Below are 20381 nucleotides of genomic sequence, written 5' to 3'. Positions count from 1 at the left end.
TCTGTAGGTCTTATTGTGTTCAAGGTTTGAAACAGTTACTGGTCAAAGAGAAGAATGGAGGATTATTATAATTCAGGCTTTGGAACACAATTTGCACGAAGTGACCATTCTACAAACAGTGGAAACAGTGTTTGTTCTTGAGCTGTCTTACTGCAGTTAATGGTTCTGAATGTATATGCAACTAATACTAAGTGTATGCTCTCTATTTGCAGGGAGGTGGTGCAGGCAAACTGTGTCCGCTGGAAGAAAAAGTTCTTATTTATGTGTAAAATCAGTGCCAGTGCCACAACAGGGATTCTGGATACTTGCATGTGCAGGGTGTCTGTACGGAAGGTAAGTAGCTCTTTTCCCCTCCTCTCCTCTTTCCTTGCTCCTTCTTCACTTGTCTTAATTTTGGAATGTCTGATAAACTTCATAGGGCAAATTTTAGCTGTAACCATGTTGGGTATTCCTTTTGTCAAAATTTTGTGTTAATGTTATTAATTACCTTACTTTGACTAATTCATGGGGGTTTTATGTTCTTTTTGAAAAGAACGTATCCCTCATCAGTGTTTATAAACTTATCAAACTTTATAAAGATTGATACTTCCATCAAGCAGCAGTAAGCTTAGACGCCTTGAACTATGCTAAGTACCAGAATTTTGTACACAGCACATCCTACCTTTGGGACCAGACCTTGCAAGAGCCAAATGGCATCAGGCAATCGCTTTTCCCCCTCTGCAGGATGACAGTCTCCTGCTGGCCTGCACCAAAGGCATTATGAATACTAAGTTCTAAATGACAACAACACAGTCTAGCACGTGTGGTGAGGTATTTTAAAACAAAGATTAGTATCTGCTTTTCTAAAAAAACCAACCAAACAAAACAAAGGAAAATCATGAGTCAGTATCTTTAATGGCTTAATGGTGTGTCTTTTTTCCTTTTTTTTTTTTTCCTAGGAATTAAAAGGAGGAAAGGCATATGCAAAGGTAAATTGAGATGTAGGTAATTTTGCCTACAGATAAGCTTTTCTTTCTTGTCCTTTTATGCCCTTTTAAAGTAATTCCAGAATAGTACTCTAATACCCATGATTTCATTATGTGCATTATAGTGACACAGCGCTGTTGGAACTCTCTATCAGTGCACTTAATAAGTATATAACAATATTATACCACCAATTTTTTTTCTTTCAATTTGATATGTGGAAAGGATTAAAAATAGCAGGTGTTTACATTAAAAAATAAAGAAAACTCTCCTCATTATCCTTCTCTTTTGGCACTTTAACTTTTTAACTGAAAACAGAACTATGCTGAATTTGACACTCAAAGTTAGTTTTCTGCTTTTTGCCTGGGGCCACTCCCTTTAATTGGCATCCTCTCTGCTTGGCAGCAGAGAAACTGCTGTTGAGTGTTATTCAGTGTTGGATGCTGCAAGTACCTTCATTTAGTCATATGCTTACCAATAACTTCGTCATTTTCTCTTAACAGCTGGGATTTGCAGATCTAAATCTAGCAGAGTTTGCTGGATCGGGAAATACCACTCGTCGCTGTTTACTGGAAGGTTATGATACCAAAAATACAAGACAAGACAACTCCATTCTCAAAGTAATTTGTTTCTTTTATCATACTTAAAGTAATAAAGCAGAGAACAAGTGGTACTACTGAGCACTTAATGAAATTTAAAACTTATTTGCTGAACCTCTTTCTAGAAGGAGAACTATTTAAAGTAAAAACAAAAGCGTTGTTTAGAGACCATCTTTAAAGTCCATGCAGTCAAAAACAGAACTTGTCCTACTCTTTGAAATGGAGCTGGATAGCTGTAAAAGAAAAGCTTTCAAAAGGTATTCTAATGGTAGCTGAAAAATGAACAAGTTAATACATTATATCTTTAAGACTGGGCAACTTTCTATGCATCTTTCTGAGAGTGAATCTGTTAATTGGCTTATTTATGCATAAGGCAGCTTCAACACCTCCATGACTCCTGAGGCTTTCCTGTTTTCTATTTAATAGTAATTGATGTAACAGTTGGTGAGGATTGTTGCAAGAAGCCTCCTCTGCCATCCTCTTCCGTTAGTCCATGGAGTTAAAAAAATTGAGTAAGCTCCATAAACATGAAAATAATTCCTTAGACAATGTTTCAAGTAATTTAAAAAAAAATTATTTTCCTACTGAGACACTAGGCTAAGCTTCCCATATTATTCAGTATGCATGCACTTTCTGATTTCTTTGATAGTCATAGACTGTGTCCAGAACACTTGTAATTGATGGCTTTGACCTGGCTAACAAGCCTTCTCAATGCACTGTGTCCTATGGCTTATTTACCTGCTGTGGTTTTGCTGGGTCTGATGTCAGCACAACCCATTCCTGTAGGGCAGCAGTTTGCTAAACACCCTCAGCAAAGAACATACTTCAACACCCACTGTTCTAAACAATTTTCTGGTTGCTCATTAATGTTTTAGATTTCCTGTCTCTGTTTTTCCCTTGAAGCCATCTTAACTATTAATGATTTTAAGATTCTCCTTGATCTATGTGTCATTTTCAGAATCTTGTATATGTAACTATGTTACTTTAAATGCTATTTTTTGTTGTTTGCATGCCTACTCAGGAAAAAAATGTAACTTTTTGGTTAAGTGTGACAGTTTGCATATGGGATGATGGCATTTTACTTTACTTAAATTTAATATTTGTGGCAAGTATAACTTAGTGACATGACCATGTATGTGTCACAGACCAATTTTTTTTTCTTAGAGTGGGTTTTGTTTCCTCAATATGTAGGTTTTGATCAACATGCAGCTAATGTCTGGAGACCCATGCTTTAAAACGTAAGTTTGTAAAAAATCTAAAAAAACCCCCAAACTTAAGGGAAACTGTTCCTGCAGCAACCTTATATAAAGGGACTTGATACAGGGTGATCTGACTAATACTTGTGTTTGGAAAATGCGCTGTTACACCTTTTATTCACAAGTCTCTTATGATTTTAAAAGATTCCTTTGGGGGAAAAAAAACCACAACAGAAGTGTGATATGACTTAATACAAGAGAAAGCACTTACAGATGTTTAGTTAGCAAAGACATATGCAACCTAGTAAAACTGCAGGAGGTAACATCTGAAGGGGGAGGTAGCTAGGAAAATACACTGCTACATATTGAAGATCCTCAGTCTCATTGTCCTTAATCTGTAGTTAGGGAAACGTAATAGTTTTGCAGTGGTTTTGCACCAGTCCAACTTGGGTGATTCACCATAGGAGCTCTTCAGTGTCCCTTGCATGAGGAGAACACTGCAGAGTCTCATCTTGTGCTTACTGAATAAATAGCAAGAGGGTGTTATCTGAATTTGTTTGATTGGGCAAAACTTTTCTGTATCCCTAGTTATTTAGCACCTCTTTTACTTTAGAGCAGCTTTAGTAAATTTACTTTAGAGTCAGACCTGTTAACAAATACATCACTGGAACCGATAAACAATTTCTCAAAGGCAACGAATCATTAGTCTGTTATACTAATAAAATGATGTGTTTCTGGTTTTTTACTGGCTAGTACTAAGGAGTTGAAATTAGTACCTAAATAGCTTTCTGGTTCCCTAGGAAAAAACCTCTAACTCAAGTTATTCAGACTTGGCATTTTCTGCCAAACTGGTGATATAACCATTTCCTGGAACATAAACTTTCAACACAACAGAACAAAAAATTTATCTAATCCAGATGTCCTTTGTAGAAGGCAAAATAAACCTTAAAACAGTTTCACAATCTGGAATCAGATACATATTTTATGAAGAAGCCTAGAAGGCTTGATGTTTGATCTGGGATGGCATCCCTGAAAGCATTCAGCTCTTGCTTTCAGAAGTATGTTAGGCAGTTAAATCACACAAGCACTGTATTTCCAGTAGTGCTTTTTTTTTCTTTCTCTCTTTACTTTCAAACATAACATAAGAGGGGATATGTTACTGTACATAAAGACAGTGACTAAATTATTGAATATGTCAGATCTGAAAATGTCAACAAATATCCATTTGTTTGCAGACCAACATTCTGTTCCCAAAGTAGAAAATAACAAAGCATTAAAAAAACTGTAGGCAACATCTTGAAATGCATTTTGATTGTATTGCTTGCAAGAGAAGATTGCTTTCACTTTGTCATTTTCTATTAGTTTCTTTTGCACTAGCCAAACACAAACTTAGAGGTTTTATATCCCTTTGGATCTTGGTATTAGCTTAAACAAGCATTTAAGCTTTATTAAAAGGTTTTTAATATTGAACCAAAATTTAAATAAATGTCATACAAGATGCTTTTTTTATTTTGTAGGAGGTAAAATTTAGAGGGGAATACATGGAGATGGTGCCATAGGCCCCTTTGTTAGGAGTGGAAGGGTTACCAGCCTAGAATCTCCTCCTGTACTGTGACAGATGAAACAAAGCCAGGAGTACATCACAGCACACAGGCAACTTGGCCAACTGTCACATTGTGCACGTTTGGGGTTTTTTTAACTTACCTTGTATTCCATGTATTCCATGAAGTACTGAATTACATATATTCTTAGCATGTAAACTATCCTGTGATTCATACACTTAAAAAAAAATAAGAACTTCAAAACAAAGACATATCACTCCCCCAGTCATCAAAAAAGGAAAAGCCCTTCCCAGGATCCCCAGAAGCCTGAGGGACTGAGGGCTGAGCAGATGGATGCTGTAAAATGTCCTTAAGCTCAGTAGAAAAGGCTTTTTTTTTTTTCCTTCAACAGGGGACTAGAACTGTAGGTCTGTTAACTTGATGCTCAGTATGAATTACGCCAGCTTATCTGAAAGAAGAACTATGTGTTAATCAATTTGGAGGGATTACAACAAAAGTACAGCAAATCTGAACCACCTTTTTCTTACAGGCCTCCTTCCACAGCAACATCTATAGCAATTGCTGGAGAATCAGAATCTTTGCATGAAGACAGGAAAGGTGGAGAAAACTTAAAAGTAGCACATCTGGGTATAGCAGGTAAATAATAATGCTCTTAATTTCTCAATGCTTTAATAACTGGCCTCACAGCTTCAAGGAGATGTACAGAATACTTCAAATCTTAAAGGGATGCTGACAGTTGGCCCACAAAGCAACCTTCTTACATGGCTTATTAGTTTCTACTCCAAACACAGCTGAAGCTCTTAACCACAGTTAATTTCCCAGACAGAAAACATCTGGCACAACATTCTACTATGATACTAGAGAAAGCATGGTCACCTCTTTAATGTTGACACTGTAGACAAATCTAGAACTACATTTCATACAAGTCTTTCTAATTCTGGTTGTTCTCTGTTTTACTCAGATACATATTATGATTTTTTTTTTTTTAAGGAATGCATATTCATTAACATACACGGTATTTTTGCAGCACTTGAATCTCCAGAAGGTTTGCAGAAAACCAGTGTCAAATCTCTAATCCCTCTGGGAAATCTGATTTTTGAATCTAATCAAGATTACAGGCAAAATAGTAATAAAGCTGGCTTTAGGAACACTGTCTGACTTGGATATGTTGCAGATATCTCATCAAAGAGTGCCTCTGTCCCAGATGAACTTGGTGCATGTGGACATTCCAGAACATCAAGCTATGCAAGTCAGCAATCAAAACTGTCAGGTAGCTGTTAATAATTTTGTTACAAGTTGTTGGGGAATTATTTACTTTCACAGGTTTAGACAGTAGAACAATAAATGTACTTTATGTTTAAAAAGGTTTTGAAGTTGAAAGCTTTTTCCTAGGACCTTCAGGTGTGCTGAGGGTAACACTTTTTCCTCTCTTAAAATCACAATGAATGATCTCTTCCGATGCCAGAGAGCTTTTGCCCTCGTTCCCTTTGACTATGATATCTGAATGAGATTTTCACGTCTCCCACGTGTAAAAACAACTTGCAAATAGAGACATAGCTCTAAAAGCTGAAGGGAATGACATTTGCCATGATATCTGTTATGAAGTAAGAGTTATTTAGAACAAAAAGAAAATGGCATGTGCTAGAATTCAAAACCTGAATTCCCTAGTTGATGTATGCACATACATTCATAGGGCTTTTGAAGTCTCTTGATAAGAAGACAAAACACGAATTCTGCTTTCAGGATGGACCTTGGCTGTCAAGAACATACCTAACCCAACTCTCCTGCATTTTTCCAACAGGATATAGTACATGTCACTCTAGATCATCCAGTCTGTCTGAACTCTGCCACAGGAGGAACACCTCAGTGGGGAGTACCTCAGTGGGGAGTACCTCAACGGGAACTGGAAGTATTCTAGAGCCATGTGAAGAGTCTGAGCCAAAAGTAACTGAAGCTAATATTGATACATCTCCTGAAGATGCACCATCAGAAACACAATGCAGGTACACTTAACCTGAAGGCATTATCTAGCAGAAATAAAACACAAATTACTTCTAAGAGCTCTAAATATATTTATTTTTGCAGACATCCTGTAAAGCAAGATTCTGTGGAGTCACAGCTAAAGAGGGTTGATGCTACCAGAGTTGATGCTGATGATATAGTTGAAAAAATACTTCAGAGTCAAGACTTCAGTTTAGACTCAAGTGCAGAAGGTATGAAGATAAACATTAGAAAAAACTGATGTACTTTACAGGCCGCAGGAAAATCCACTCTCTTCATAGTCCTTGTTGCTTGTAATCATAAGGACTGTGCACATGGATCACTACATTTTCTGCTTCACCCTGTCTCCCAAAAGTTTAAAAACCCTTACATGACTCAGGGAACTTTCCCAGGTAATTACTTTAAGCCTAAAAAGAGCAGGTGCGAATCTACAACAAAAGTAGTTCCTCCAACCTACACCATGTGAAGTTTGGTTCTTCATTAATTGACATATTTGTATCTGAAAGTATCAGCTACAAAACTAGTAGATTCAAAATTACTTAGTGTTCAGTAGGGCAACATATAGCTAACATATTTTAATTCACTTGCCTTTTAGAGGAAGGTTTAAGATTATTTGTGGGCCCTGGTGGAAGCACTTCTTTTGGAAGCCATCATCTACCTAACAGGTATGTAACCTAAACAACTAATTCATAGACAATACTAAATAAAAATGCATCTTATACAGCAATTGCTCTTTATCTATATTCTTGATCTTTGTATCTTTTTATTTTGCATCATTTAAAAGCACCAAAAGAACTAGGTTGTCAGCTTTTAAAACAGAACACACAGATTAGTTCCAAAACAGAACTGATGTGTCAGCCATAAGAATTGTAACTTCCAGACCTCCTGAAGAATCTCAGTTCCAAAGTTTTCAGATATGAGCAGTGTTTCTGTATCAACACAGGAAACACACACCAGTTTCAAATCTTAGCTCTATAGCCTTTCCACTGGAGTGGAAAGTTTTAAGTGTTTTAACATCTACCTTTACAGTATCAAACTTGCATGTCTTCCTGATAACAAGCCTTATTTTCTTCAGTTTGGTTTTTCTCACAAATTGTTTCCATTTGTTACATGGTTTGTTTCAATGGTTTGTTTCTCTTTCAACTATTTGCGGCCCTGTACCCACTCCTTTGATAATCTGCTTCAGATTATCTTCTTGTAGTTGTTTCAGAACAAGAGACATTTTTTCTTCTCTAAACCCTCTTCAAATACTCTATGACTTGACCTGAATGTATTAATCTTCTCAGATGAGAAGCATGAGAAACAGGCAAGAATATGCTCTAATACCATGTTTCTAGAGTCCAATATAACTCAACATTTTTATCTCAAGAAATTAGCACATCATTAGTATTTCAGCAGTTATTTCTGAAGTTAGGTATAAAGGCAGCTAGTAATGCGCTGAAAGTAATAAAATAATTGCCTTTGATACATGCAAGCAATCCTGATGGTTAAAAGATGATTAGTTGGCTTAGCTGGAAACTGAGCACACCAATGTTTATCTCAGATGACGTGTTTGGGTACAGAACACACTTCTGTAGTATAGAGAGATCTGTCCTAATTTAGTTACCACAATAGTCCAGGCACACTACTAAACTAAGGCAGAGCTTGCCCCATTAATTTTTTACACAGTACTGCAGTTTACCGTGGAAAACCACCCACTGTGGTCTGTCATGTGGAGGGGTTGAGAGAGGTTTTTTTACAATGCATGAACAAAAGACTGGAAGATGTTTTTTCTTGTATTCTAATGTAAGATGACTATCACTTACTGGTTTTTTAGATAATTTATCTGTTTATGTATAAATTTGTATTAAAAGTATTAGCTGCATATGATATAGCTCTGGGGAGGGGTATCCTAAAGGTCATGTTTAAGAAATTATAGAGAAATCCAACAGTAACTTCTTTTTCAGTAACATTGCTTTTCATTCTCTATTTTGGCTTTAGTATAACAAAAACCACTTCAATGCATTAAACTGTAGGTGACTCAGTGGTATGATAATAATCATCCTTCACATTTAGCTGTTTGGTTGGGGGGGCTCTTGGGGGGTTTTTGGCTGGGTGTTGGTTGGTTGGGTTGATTAAACAATAAAATTGCTGATCTGTGACATTTGTTCTTTAGCTTCCATTTAAATTGACACTGAACTAATTTCTTTCAAACTTTCAGAGTAGGATCTGGAGCATATGAACAGGTGGTGATAAAACGCTGAATTAGAATGCAAACGAGGAAAACTTTGAGCTCTGGTGTTGATACTTCTGGTTTTGTTTGCTCTGTTGCAAGAGTTGAGAAACACAAAATTAACTTATGTGATATTTTTCTGAAAAGAAATGGAATGCCTCTTGCTCATAGAGCATCATCTTCTGTGGTATGAAGGCAATGTTTAACTGTGTATACCTTGTGAGAGCACTTGGACTGTTTTTTTAAGCTGTATCTGATGTTATTGGAATTAATTTTTGTGTGAAACATCTTTGGAAGCATGATGAATTGAGTCCCATTTTGGTATTTTACACAAGAGATCACTTGTGGTGATGTACTTTGTTCATGACTTCATTAGAAAAGAAGCTTCTGAAAGTTGGTCTTAAATGCACCTGAAAAAAGTAATTACTCAATTTGCTCTTACCTGCAGACTACCTACTGTAGTCTTATAGAGGCTAATTAGTTCTATCCAGTCAGTCATTATCAAGCCAATGTTGTGGCCTCCACAAAACAGCCCAGCTATGTTTTAACAGAACTAAAAGCTTAGGAGTACTGAGCACAACTTCATTGTAGGGTTGAACAGCAGAAGTGAACTCCACACACATTTAAAAAAAAAACCACTAAACTAAATACATCTAAACCAGACAATAATCAATTGTGTTAACTGTAAATCAAGTTCACAGGTTTAAATGCATCAAATGTGACATGTTTTTTGTTCAAGTGATGAAAAAAGTGGGAATCCACATCAAAACACTAAGGCACAGTAGAGTTTTAGCAAGAAAGCTGGCTTGATTGTTATATCTGGAGGACAGAAGCTGCTTCCACAGGAACTCACTCCAACAATGCATGAACATTAAGATTCAATGGGATGGTACTGTTTACAAACCTAGTCAGTAGTTTACTACCACTTACATATTTTTTATTGTAGCTTAATCCTTCACAGTTAGTGCTTTGCTTGTGTTTTGAATGTGCCTTGCGGGGTTGGGGACGTACAGGGAGATTAAAGAATTTACTAAGAATTTAAGCTTTAAAACTAGGTAAACATCTATACTATTATTATTATTATAACTTGTTAAGAGAAGCACTTTATTGTAGACATACTCTGCACTCTGAAAAGGTTTTAGTGTGCAACATCTTTGTTGAACTTTCTTCACTATCTGTCCACTGTTGCATTAAAGTCAATGTACTGTATTTAAATTTGCACAAGTAGTGACTTGCCCGACAGGCAAGAAAGATCTCTTTAAATTTTCACTGAGAATAGGAAAGAATCCATTTTTGAAGGGATATGTTAGGTGACACGTGTAATTAATTGTAAACTGCAAACGGCTTTAATTTTGTTATGTTTAGTGGTACTGTTTATCAGTAAGGCTTGGAATAAATAGAAATAGTGTGGCCACTTTTGAAAGCTCAGAATGCTTCAAATTCTGCTCAGAGTGATGTTTGACACCTTTTTATTGAAATAGAAGTAGGCCATATTTAATAGGTTAAATCCGAAAAAGCAGACTGTTTTCTAGAAATCCATACCAGAATTATTAAACTAATTTTTATTTGTATTTTTAAGGAAATCTCAGATTTTAAAGCTTGAGTACTGTTATTGAATATGAAGAATATGAGCAATTTCTCAGTTTCGGTACTTAAATACTTTTATTTCCTACTGTTGATTATAATCTCTTTAAAAGAATTAATGCAAAGATTCTATTCTAGCTGCTGTTAATAGAAGTGTGGTATTATCCATTTCTGTTCTCCACAGGAATTTTAAACAGAAACTACTCAACTGCTAGTATACAACTATCTGTCAGAATGTTATAGTTTCCTTTCCTGTCACATAACTAACTCGTACCATTGTATATTTGAATACATTATTTGCTTTCAGTACTCTTACTACACTTGTTGACAAATCTATTAAAACCTTTAGTAGCTAGATGGTAACTCAAGTTTACTAGGAAAACTACATACAGTTTGAGGAAAACTACATATAGTTTGAGGAAAACAGACTTTTTAAAAAACATTGTACAGCTACTTATGTAATTCTCAAGGGAATTTCCATAGCCCAGATTTGTGTTTTATGTTAAAAGACACAGCTAATTGTCATAGATTAGATACTTTCTTTACTAGAAATAATTATTTTCTTGCCTGAGCAGATGTTTTAGGGAAGTTGACATAGAAATCCAACTTTTAATAAAATTGTATCCTAGTAATTTATTCTTCTGACTTGAGTTACAGCTCTTCATGAAGTGATTCTCTAATTGTGTGTATTTTAAGTGGAATATAACCTTCATATTTAGGTGTTGTATTTTCCTTTTTGTAAACTGTGTTATAGAAATACTGGAGACTTCTATATAGTAAACTGTTCAGGATGTGTGGGTGGGTTATGGGGGTTTTTTTACTGTATTTAAATGCAAATCTCTCAGACATTCAATAAACTCATGTCTTCAGCTTGGAATCTGTTCCTAAACAATTATGTCTTTTTTTTTTAAATGCAAAAAATTACAAACTTAAATGGAAGTTTGTGTCCATCTCAGTTTCTCTACTCTTTTCAAACTTTACCCCTGCAGCTTATTAAACTCCCTCTCCAGTCCACAAAGTATTTAATGGCACTGTTACTAGTACAGTTATTTATCTGCCTCTTGGAGAGGAAAAGTAGTATGTCAGTCTTACACAAAGAAAAAAATCAGCTTTAATGTGGCAGGCATACGGGGAGGTTAATTTATTAAGCAAACTCCACAACTAGCAGTACTTGGGCAAAGTGAGGGCACTGGGTGTAGTCCCTGCCCACCTTGCAAATGACAAAATTAATCCTCCTCAATTGAGTAGAATGACCTACTAAAAACTTTTCATATGGTTTCTATAACTTTATAAATTACCTTCTTATTTTTTAAGAAAAACTAACTGTGGTATGTATTTCTCTTCTCATTTATGCATTCAAAATAACCAAGCTTTCTGGTACTGCACTGAATATCTGTTCTTAAATTAAGAAAAAAATCTAGATTGGTGAAAATTGGAGCTAATTATAGTACAAACTATTTGGCACTCAGATCAGTTCAGTAACCAATTATTTGAAGAGTAAGGATGAAGAGAATTAACTGTACCACATATAACTACCTTCAGTCAAAAAGGAAGACATTTTTTTCCAAAACTTCACCAGAATATCCTAGAATTTCTTTTGTGGTTGTTGTCTTTCCTCTTTGTTTCATGAGTCAACAGGTTCCTTGTAGAATAAGTGGCAAGTCTCATCAGCAAACAAATCTTCCAGTTAATTATTTCTTTTTTAAAATGTTTTGCTTTTTCTACTACTGTGTTTTCACACTGTTTTAGCAACATGTATGTTATAAGGAAAATGTGTCATTTAGACACAAGATCTTTTTCTAATATAGAAGGAAAACATCTCGTGACTGAAAACAAGCCCCACTTACATACCACTGCTGCATACACACCACTACTATACCAAGGCAAAACCATTACTGGGGTATGGATTGCTCTTGAAGTTTTTTTCATTTATTCGACTTGGATTTTACAGTTTTGAATAACAGCTGCACATGAAAACACAGAAAATTTTCAGGTACATCAGGGCCAGATTAGCATTCACAAGTATAGCACTTCTTAAATTTTTTTTTCTTTAAAAAACAGAACAGTCAACAATACCACTTTCGTATGTCCATTCATCTGGAACAACATTTGGTTTTCATCAAGGCTGAGGACGTGCTCATCTTGAAGAAAGCACCCATAAATTTCATTCTAGTAAGAAAAAACTTGCCTTAATCCAATGTTTGACTCACATTATTCAGCACAACAACATAATTCATGTTATCATCAACTACTCTGGGAGCTAACAAGAGATTACTAAAAATAATCTAGTAATGATAGCTACAATAAGGTAATAAAAAGCAAGCAGAAATATTTCATTTTCTTCATGGGAATTAATTATTTCCTTTTACCCTCTGATAGTCTACATGAAACCCCTGTGAGTTACTGCTGTTTTTGTCTTCGCTCCATAGGAGAGGTGCTAACCACCGAGGGGAGGTTTAGAAAAGATTGTGTGTTCTGGTTAGCATACAGCACACACCATTTGACAGCTACTAAAAAATCACTTTAATTACTTTAACTGAATTTTGTATAAGAAATCTGTGATCTAATCCTCCTCAGTTTCATGTTCAGTATTGAACACCACAGCAGAACCATCACTGCTCAGTGTGACCTTGCCAGCAATGAGTTTGCATAACTTCTCAAAGGTACCACACAGTTGATTCACTTTGGGAAAAGAAAAGATTGCTGCAAGAGGTATAGAGACCTCATTTCCATTGACAAATGGTTCCATGGCTTTATCAACAACCAGTTTTCCAAGATAGTCTGAAAAAGAGTTGACTGAAGGCTGGAATTCAGATTTTCTTTCAGGATCATCATCACACTCCTCATGTTTTGACATTAAATGGTGCTTAATGTTTTGGGCTGTGAAAATAACTTCACTGACAACTGCATTCTGCAAGTACTTCTCATCTTTCAGACTTGGATACACTGCTTTGAAGACCTTTACAACATACAAGAACATATAAAATGTTTATCACTATCACAGGGTCAGAGTTTTAACATCTGCTGTCAAAAAACCCCTCTAAAATGTGAACATAATTTTTTATTCAATCCTGTTTTGCTTATTAAACATTTTCAGATACCAAAAACTAGGCAATATGAGTTGATTTTATATATTACAACTACAATAGCAGTTAATGGAATTTAAAAAAAACCAAATACAGGCTTATACCTGCAAGCTACACTCATAGAATGTGCAAGGTGAAGTCCTGTAATTCCTTAGTTCTTTTTAATAATTCTCTTACTTTTCACATTACTCATGATGAGGTGCTGGTGACAGTTCTAAACTACTTCTGAACTGTCATCTGGAAAACAGGACTACAGCATGTCATTTATTCTGTTTTCAGAATAAAACATTAAATATGCTTTCCCAGCTGCAGGGGACGCTAAAAATAAATTGTGACATTAAAATATGTGAACCTGTGTGTTCTACACTGAGCTTTACTCTGAGGCAATTAAGGAAACTAGGCAGGCAAACTCATTCCCACCAGCTTATCAGGAAGTGCTTTATATCAACAGGGTACCAATGAAGTTCCACTGTCTGTAATTATTTCCTACTTTTCAACTGCATCCTGAAATATTGATTTATTCCCGTAAATTAGTTACATAATAAAAATTACTTTGATAAGAAATGCAGGAGATTAACACTCCTGTTTAAACTCAAAGGAATATCAATGTCAAAACTCCCTCCTTAATGGCCCTGTAACAGGAGATAACGAAAGCAATTTCTAGTACATGTCCATCACCTAGACATATTTCCAAGTTTGTTGAGCATTACAGACCACTTCAAGATTTTATTAATGGCAGTAGATGACAGGTGACATTTCACATGTATAGAAATTTGAAATACAGAAATTACAAATGTTTTTATGGCTTGGAAACTACAGAAGATATGTTTGTGTTTCAGTTCAGGTCACAAGTCATTGAAAGATACATATATATTTTTACACAAAGAACTGAATATGTATGTTCATTGAAACAAGGCCTCATAAAATTGAAAAAAAAAAAACAACCCCACAGTGTATTTATTTTTGCATTATTACTTCATGTTGTCTCTGAAAAAAATTGATTTATACCACAAGGCATTTAGCTAGAAATGCCTTTTTTGCTTTTTTTTTTATGAATCTGAAAGATATGTGTAATTGCCAACAACCACATAACAAATGAAATGAATGACTAGAGGAAAAACTATAAAAATAGTATACCTGGCAGAATTGAAAATTTTTATTCTAAAGATAAGAGTATGTTAAGAATGATTATCCATAGTGTTGTTTAGCAAATATTCTAAAAGTTAAAGGCCTTTATACAATTACAAACACAAATCATAGAATGAGACTCTCTTGATCTGATGGTGTGTGACAATCAGAGCTAAGACTGGATAGCAATAGTAGTCCATGGTAACAACACTTTCACGTGCAGTCATAGACAATTTTACTATTTATTTTTACCTCTAAAGGAAGAAAATAATACTTACTGTTTTGTAAACTGCTTCAGTGGGTTTCTCATACTGAACAGATCCACCAGATCGAGGATATTTTCTAACAAACACACCTATTTGGGTACAAAACCCAACATTCTCCATTCCTTTTGGTGGGTGCCCTACACCAGTAAATTCCACGGAGTAATCATAGCATCTAGCAGCCTCCAGAGCCCTAAGAAAGACAAATTATTCCAATCATATGAAATATTCATCTTTTCATGTGATAAACATGCACGCTCAAGGAGAAGCAAGACCCTGAGCCTGTGAATGCTTGAGCCCAATTTCCCTAACAATACTCACATGCCTGAAGATAAGTGCTGTCAAAACTTGCTGTATCAGAGCTGTAATCATATGCCTGCCACAGTCTGAGTCACTTAGTATCAGTAATTTAGGCATCCAAACATTACCATTATTTCTAAACTGTGTGCATAGAAAGTTCATGCTCACAGTTGCTTAGTCACCAACTTAAATATATTAGAACTGAGCTACAACCTACCGATTTCCAAGAACAAAATTGTTTGAGAAGAACTCATAAAAAATATACACAACCCAAAACCCCAGGAGACCAGTTAATAGGGAAAATAAAAGGGTGTTTGTCGTATATGTATAAAGAGTAAAGTCTACCTAATAAAGGTTACAACAGGGTACATGACATCTAAATGAAAACCACCTTGTAGTACATCAGCCAGTGTGAACAAAAGGATGGGGCAGGGAACTAAAATGGCACTATCTACCTGCATCATTCTCCATGAGGAAGTAGTAAACTAAATTAACATCCCATGTATTTTAGAGAATATTGCAATACTTATAGTTCACAACACAAAGACTTTGTGTTTACAGCTTAAAAAAAAAAAATCACTCGTTCAGTGATATCAATATTTTTAATTCACATATATCTAAAAGCAGAATCTAAATTTACTTAAAGTCATAAAAATGGTCTCTACTAATAATGCAGGCAGGTTTTAGTATCCTTATGTAGGGAAAAATATATGCTTCAAGCTTTGCAAAGCTACATACTCAAAAGTCACCGGATACTTTAAAGTCTGTGGCAGAAACAACATAATTTAAGGGGCAAAACTTCCAAGATACAGTTTCTTTCACAACTGCTTGACAGTTGAATGTTATCACAGGACACATATCCCTCTTGCTTTTATTTTTATTACACCTACCAATACTAAGAGTCAGACGGATTTCATGTAATCCTCTGTCACGTACATACGTTTTGCATTTCATTGTGCCATGATCCACCAAACTATCCTCAGTTTTATCCAACATGCCCTGCTCTATGGTTATTTCATAACTCTGCTTGCACACTCTTACAGAAAGGTCTGGACTAACTGAGCACTTTGCACATACGTACTGAGCACATTTCTTAGGGTTTTATAAAGCATTTCTATATGCGAAAAGGCTAATTAATACCTTACCCTTCAAATGCGGTAATTGTAATAAAGGTATACAAAAAGGTAGGTAAAAGTTTTCAATGTTTTCTGCAGAGCAGCTACAGTAAAAGCAAGTCAACTTAACCACCATCATAAAACACAAAACCCACAGAACATGCTTAACTACTCTTACCAGCAAAGAAACATTTCACCAAGTCAGGAGGTGACACTTCACTGACAGCAAACTACATATGTGAAAATGCCATTTGTTTCTCACACTCCTGGGCACCCAGAGCTGTCAGCATACATGTTCAGGGAGCTTACCAGCTTTGAAATTGCGCTTGGTTCCACTCAAATTTGTGATCTGGATGCCTATTCACCACCACTCCTGGAAGCAAAGGGTTAAATTCAGAATTTGGAGTACTGATCACAACCATGCTTGGAGCCATGAAACCAAACACCACTTCAGGAAATTTCTTCAGCTCTGATTCTTCCAGGTGTTCTATTCTGAAAAGAGTAAATTGATGTCTGTGTTTAAAAAAACCCTATGATACTTTAATCTTAACAACCAGCCAAAAAAAAACCCCAAACCCGTATCTGTAATTTGTAATTTTACACCTAGCTCTGCAATATCAGCAGTGGCACTGTGGCCAAGTGGCCACACAGGGGGTTTGTCTGACCAAATCTCCTCTTGCATTTTGCAATTTTTCATCAGTATCTTTCTCCCACCATATGCAAGCACCACTTGAATAGCTTAGTATGGCTAATTTAAGCACAAGTTAGAGGATGCCGCTCTTCTATTTGCTACTTTTCTACTTCTACTCTTCTGCTTGAAAGGTTTGATCAAGTCTGTTTGGAGCATGGACAAAATTCCAAGCTGAACTCTAATGAACTTAGAAAAATGTAGAGCATTGGCCTAATACTCACAGTTCAATACATGTCACCAAGTCAAAACCAAGCATGCAAGGATCTTTATGGGCCACTGAACCATGATGCAAGGTAACAGTTAGGGATCTTTCAGATGGTTGCAAATAATCAAAAGGAAGAGGAGACAACGTATGCCTACAAAGGTATTAAAAATAAGATGTTACAGAAAGGACCTTAAGGAAAATTTTACACGTAAATGAACTAGTAAACAGCCTACATAGATATCTCATGAATCTCAAAAAGGTTAACTATTTTACATGGATATAAAAAAGAATATCCAATACAAACACTTTTCATGACTACCTACAACAGGACAGAAAAAGCAGAAGTTAATCCAGAAGCTGTCCTTGATGTTTACAAAAATTTCCACTACATTTTCAAGTCACTTGGAAAGCCACTTGTAAGTTCTGATAGTAGTTCAACACTAGACACACAGTAAGTCTGATTTAGACACACTTTGCAGGGTTTTGGGGGAAGTTTTAGGCACACATATTACCTATTTTTTTCCAAATGAAAGACACTGAGAAACCAAAGCATATGTGCAAATTTCATTCTGAAATACTGCATTAGACAAAATACACAATAAATGTTAAATATAAAAGGTTACTTCTCTTCATTCTTGAGAAAGAGCAAGTGATAACATCAGCATCTAGATCCTACATATTCACTGAAATTGTATTAGTGAGCTTCCAAGAAAGAAATTTATGTTCACCAGTCTGACCAATGCTTCAAAGATCATATAAACCTCTCATTTTAGAGGCTTCTAAACCAGACACCACACATTGAGCTAAGCTTTCCATTACAAAAAAATAAACAAGAACCAAGACCCCACCACGGTGACTAAAAGAGTTACATGCACATTTCAAAAAAGATTCAAACTGATCTTTCTGAAGACAATAATAAGCATAAACTGAAAACTAATACAGTGCATTAGTGCCTTTACAAACAGTGTATGTCTCAGGTGTGCACACCTTCAGGGCCTTTCCATGACCCAGACCTCTGGCTACATTAGGTGACATTATGGGCACCCACAGCCCAGGGGGCCCAGGCACAGACCCAATGTAACCAAGGCTGACAGAGAGCTCTTCAACTGCCAGCTGGTATTTCTGCAGTTACCTAACTCTGAAACCTCTACAAGCAGTAATGCAACATGCCACTTGTATTTGGTTTCCGTGGCAAGGTTTTGCTAATCAGGGAGCTCCAGAGGTGGCTTTTCTGAGGCAAAGCCCATGGTTGAGCAGGGGAAGGACTCCTCTCCTAGAAGATGAAGCAGCAGCAGAAATAACATGTGAGGAACTGACTGTAATCCCCATTCCCTGTCTCTTTGTGCTGCTGGTGGGGAGGGAATAAAGTTAAAGTTGGTAAGGAGTGAGAGGTGGGGGCAAAGATGTTTTTAAGATTTGCCATACTTCTCATTATCCTACTCTGATTTTGACAATAAATTCAACTAATTTCCGCAAGTCAAGTCTGTTTTGCCCATGATGGTAACTGGTGAGTGATCTGTCCCTGCCCTGTAACTCATTGTATTTTCTCTCCCCTGTCCAGTTGAGGAGGGGAGTGACAGAGCAGCTTTTGGTGAGTACCTGGCCTCCAGCCACAGTCAAACCACCACACCACTACATCAAGACAAATACAAACCTTAAAACACAATCAAAGAGCTTACATTTTCTCTTCCATTACACTTGCAGAGATATCTAGCCCAGCTAACACTTCAATGCAACTGCAGAATTTCAGCATCCAGAGAAGCCTGCAGTCAGCACATCCTAAATCTGCCACCTGTAAATTATATATTAAACAATGTGTAAATGCTATATATTTCCAAGCAATTTCAGAGATTTTAATAAAATTAAAAGTCCATATTTACATCAAAATAACTTTTGAATGATAAAGCATTTCACAACCAAAACTAAATGGTTTTTCTTTTTAAAAAATGTATATGAACATCCTGCAAGATTTTTTAAAAGAATTAACCTTTTGTTATTACACTTATAAAAAAGTACATGTAGAACATCCCACTGACACTGGAAAATGTCTTCCACATGAATAACAGTAAGGTATGATTTTAAGTACCAAAGCTATAGCAATTTTCACATTCACCACTGCTTTTCTCTGGACTGCTCTGAAAACAGGCTCACCAGCAGCCAAGTTACCAGCAAAGAATCTGCACAAAACAAGTTTACAGGCTCAGTCTACTGTTTAAGTGGGGAACTCTGGGGATATTCAGACCACAAAATCAAATAATAGATATTCTTTTCTGTAAGCTTAAGAGATAGTTGGGTACACAAACCAACCCACCCTGTTCTTTCTCAGGCTCAGTCAAGGTTGAAGCACATTGCTGTTCTCCCTGTGAAAATCCTGAATTGTTTCTATCCAGCTTATCTCTACCCCATGGGTAAACAGAAAGTTTACCCTCTCACCCCTTCCACATCCTACATCAGAAAATTCAAATCTTTAAATACAGATGCAACACTGGTGAATGTGTTCTATTTAAAAGCAGATTACAGTGCCATGACCTCATAGATTTTTATTAGCTACCAGAATTATGATTATTTAAGTGCACTGCAGGTGCATTTCTCATAATTTTCTTGCATGCTCCCTAAAAGATTAGCATCAGTTTCAGAATTAAACACTGCAGATTTGGGAACTGCTTCTGGGGGAGGAAAGGGAGAGGACATGTTAGAAAAGAGCAAACACTACAGTACCTAATTTAATTAATTTAACTTTCCCAAGTAGTATTGAAACAAGAGTTCTGGTATATTGAGACGGACAACACAAGAAAGGGTCACAAGATCTTAAGCAAGTGGAGATGAGTGAGCCTCACATAATCCCACACTCTCAGTGTCACTTCTCAACTGAGAACAGTCATGTGAATGATGAGGCAAACCTGATACTGCATATGGAACAACCAACTCTAGAAAGCAAATCCCAACTCTGATGAAAGCAGCTTGAACTGAATTACTCAGCTTTAAATTAAAACCAGAATGCTCACTACTCTCCAAAACAGGCTAAGGCATTTCTCTCATTTAAATAGTCTCCTCTTCCCATCAAGTAACATTAATTATATGCATCCCTGAAAAACAACACATTATCACCAATTCAGTTTTAACAGCAGCTCATCCAAAATTGTAATTGAGCTTGGTAATTGAGTCAAAAGGTTATCCGTGCATTTTGTTTTCCTGAGATATGAAGTGTCAACTTCTTTTCAAATTTATAACCTAGAGAGACAACAAAACATACCAACCTTCTTAGGTTTGTATTTCTCCACTAAATCTTTGACGAACTGGTAGCGTTGTTTGTACAGAGGAGGTGTAAATAACTCGCGCGAACTTTGGGCCTTCGGGCCCAGGGCCCCCCTGTAAGTCGGGGCCAGTGCCCTGGTGTCCCAGGCGCTTTGTGGTCCAGGCAGCGGCCGGAGCCCCCTGTAAGCAGGGCGGCAGCCTCTTTGGCCGCTGCTTCGCAT

The 20381-nt window shown here is 36.3% G+C and overlaps 2 protein-coding genes across 5 annotated transcripts in view; one reads left to right on the top strand and one right to left on the bottom strand.

Annotated features, from left to right (window-relative positions):
• Positions 1 to 10994, top strand: part of EEIG2 (EEIG family member 2) — a 21182-nt gene extending 10188 nt beyond the window's left edge. The window contains exons 2-11 of one of the 2 annotated variants that reach the window (XM_064664539.1): positions 213 to 333; positions 939 to 968; positions 1467 to 1583; positions 2754 to 2800; positions 4850 to 4956; positions 5495 to 5590; positions 6122 to 6323; positions 6406 to 6533; positions 6917 to 6986; positions 8522 to 10994. In XM_064664539.1, the coding sequence (XP_064520609.1) occupies positions 213 to 333; positions 939 to 968; positions 1467 to 1583; positions 2754 to 2800; positions 4850 to 4956; positions 5495 to 5590; positions 6122 to 6323; positions 6406 to 6533; positions 6917 to 6986; positions 8522 to 8564 (961 nt within the window). In that variant the 3' untranslated portion in view covers positions 8565 to 10994. The remainder of the gene's footprint in view (positions 1 to 212; positions 334 to 938; positions 969 to 1466; positions 1584 to 2753; positions 2801 to 4849; positions 4957 to 5494; positions 5591 to 6121; positions 6324 to 6405; positions 6534 to 6916; positions 6987 to 8521) is intronic. The other variant, XM_064664540.1, reaches the window with a different exon arrangement.
• Positions 1 to 20381, bottom strand: part of HENMT1 (HEN methyltransferase 1) — a 25822-nt gene extending 5441 nt beyond the window's left edge. For 2 of the 3 annotated variants that reach the window (XR_010432694.1, XM_064664538.1), the window contains exons 1-6: positions 20163 to 20381; positions 18585 to 18697; positions 16922 to 17056; positions 16319 to 16501; positions 14610 to 14787; positions 12840 to 13076 (exon numbers count right to left, since the gene is read on the bottom strand). Coding sequence is in view for 2 of the 3 variants with exons in the window: in XM_064664538.1 (XP_064520608.1) it covers positions 12840 to 13076; positions 14610 to 14787; positions 16319 to 16501; positions 16922 to 17056; positions 18585 to 18697; positions 20163 to 20381 (1065 nt within the window). In the remaining variant the exon portion in view is untranslated. Of the gene's footprint in view, positions 1 to 11437; positions 13077 to 14609; positions 14788 to 16318; positions 16502 to 16921; positions 17057 to 18584; positions 18698 to 20162 lie in introns of those variants that run through there. The other variant, XM_064664537.1, reaches the window with a different exon arrangement.

Source organism: Pseudopipra pipra, chromosome 9 (assembly GCF_036250125.1).
Source record: "Pseudopipra pipra isolate bDixPip1 chromosome 9, bDixPip1.hap1, whole genome shotgun sequence".
Taxonomy (NCBI): domain Eukaryota; kingdom Metazoa; phylum Chordata; class Aves; order Passeriformes; family Pipridae; genus Pseudopipra; species Pseudopipra pipra.
This window is presented reverse-complemented; position numbering and strand designations above follow the sequence as displayed.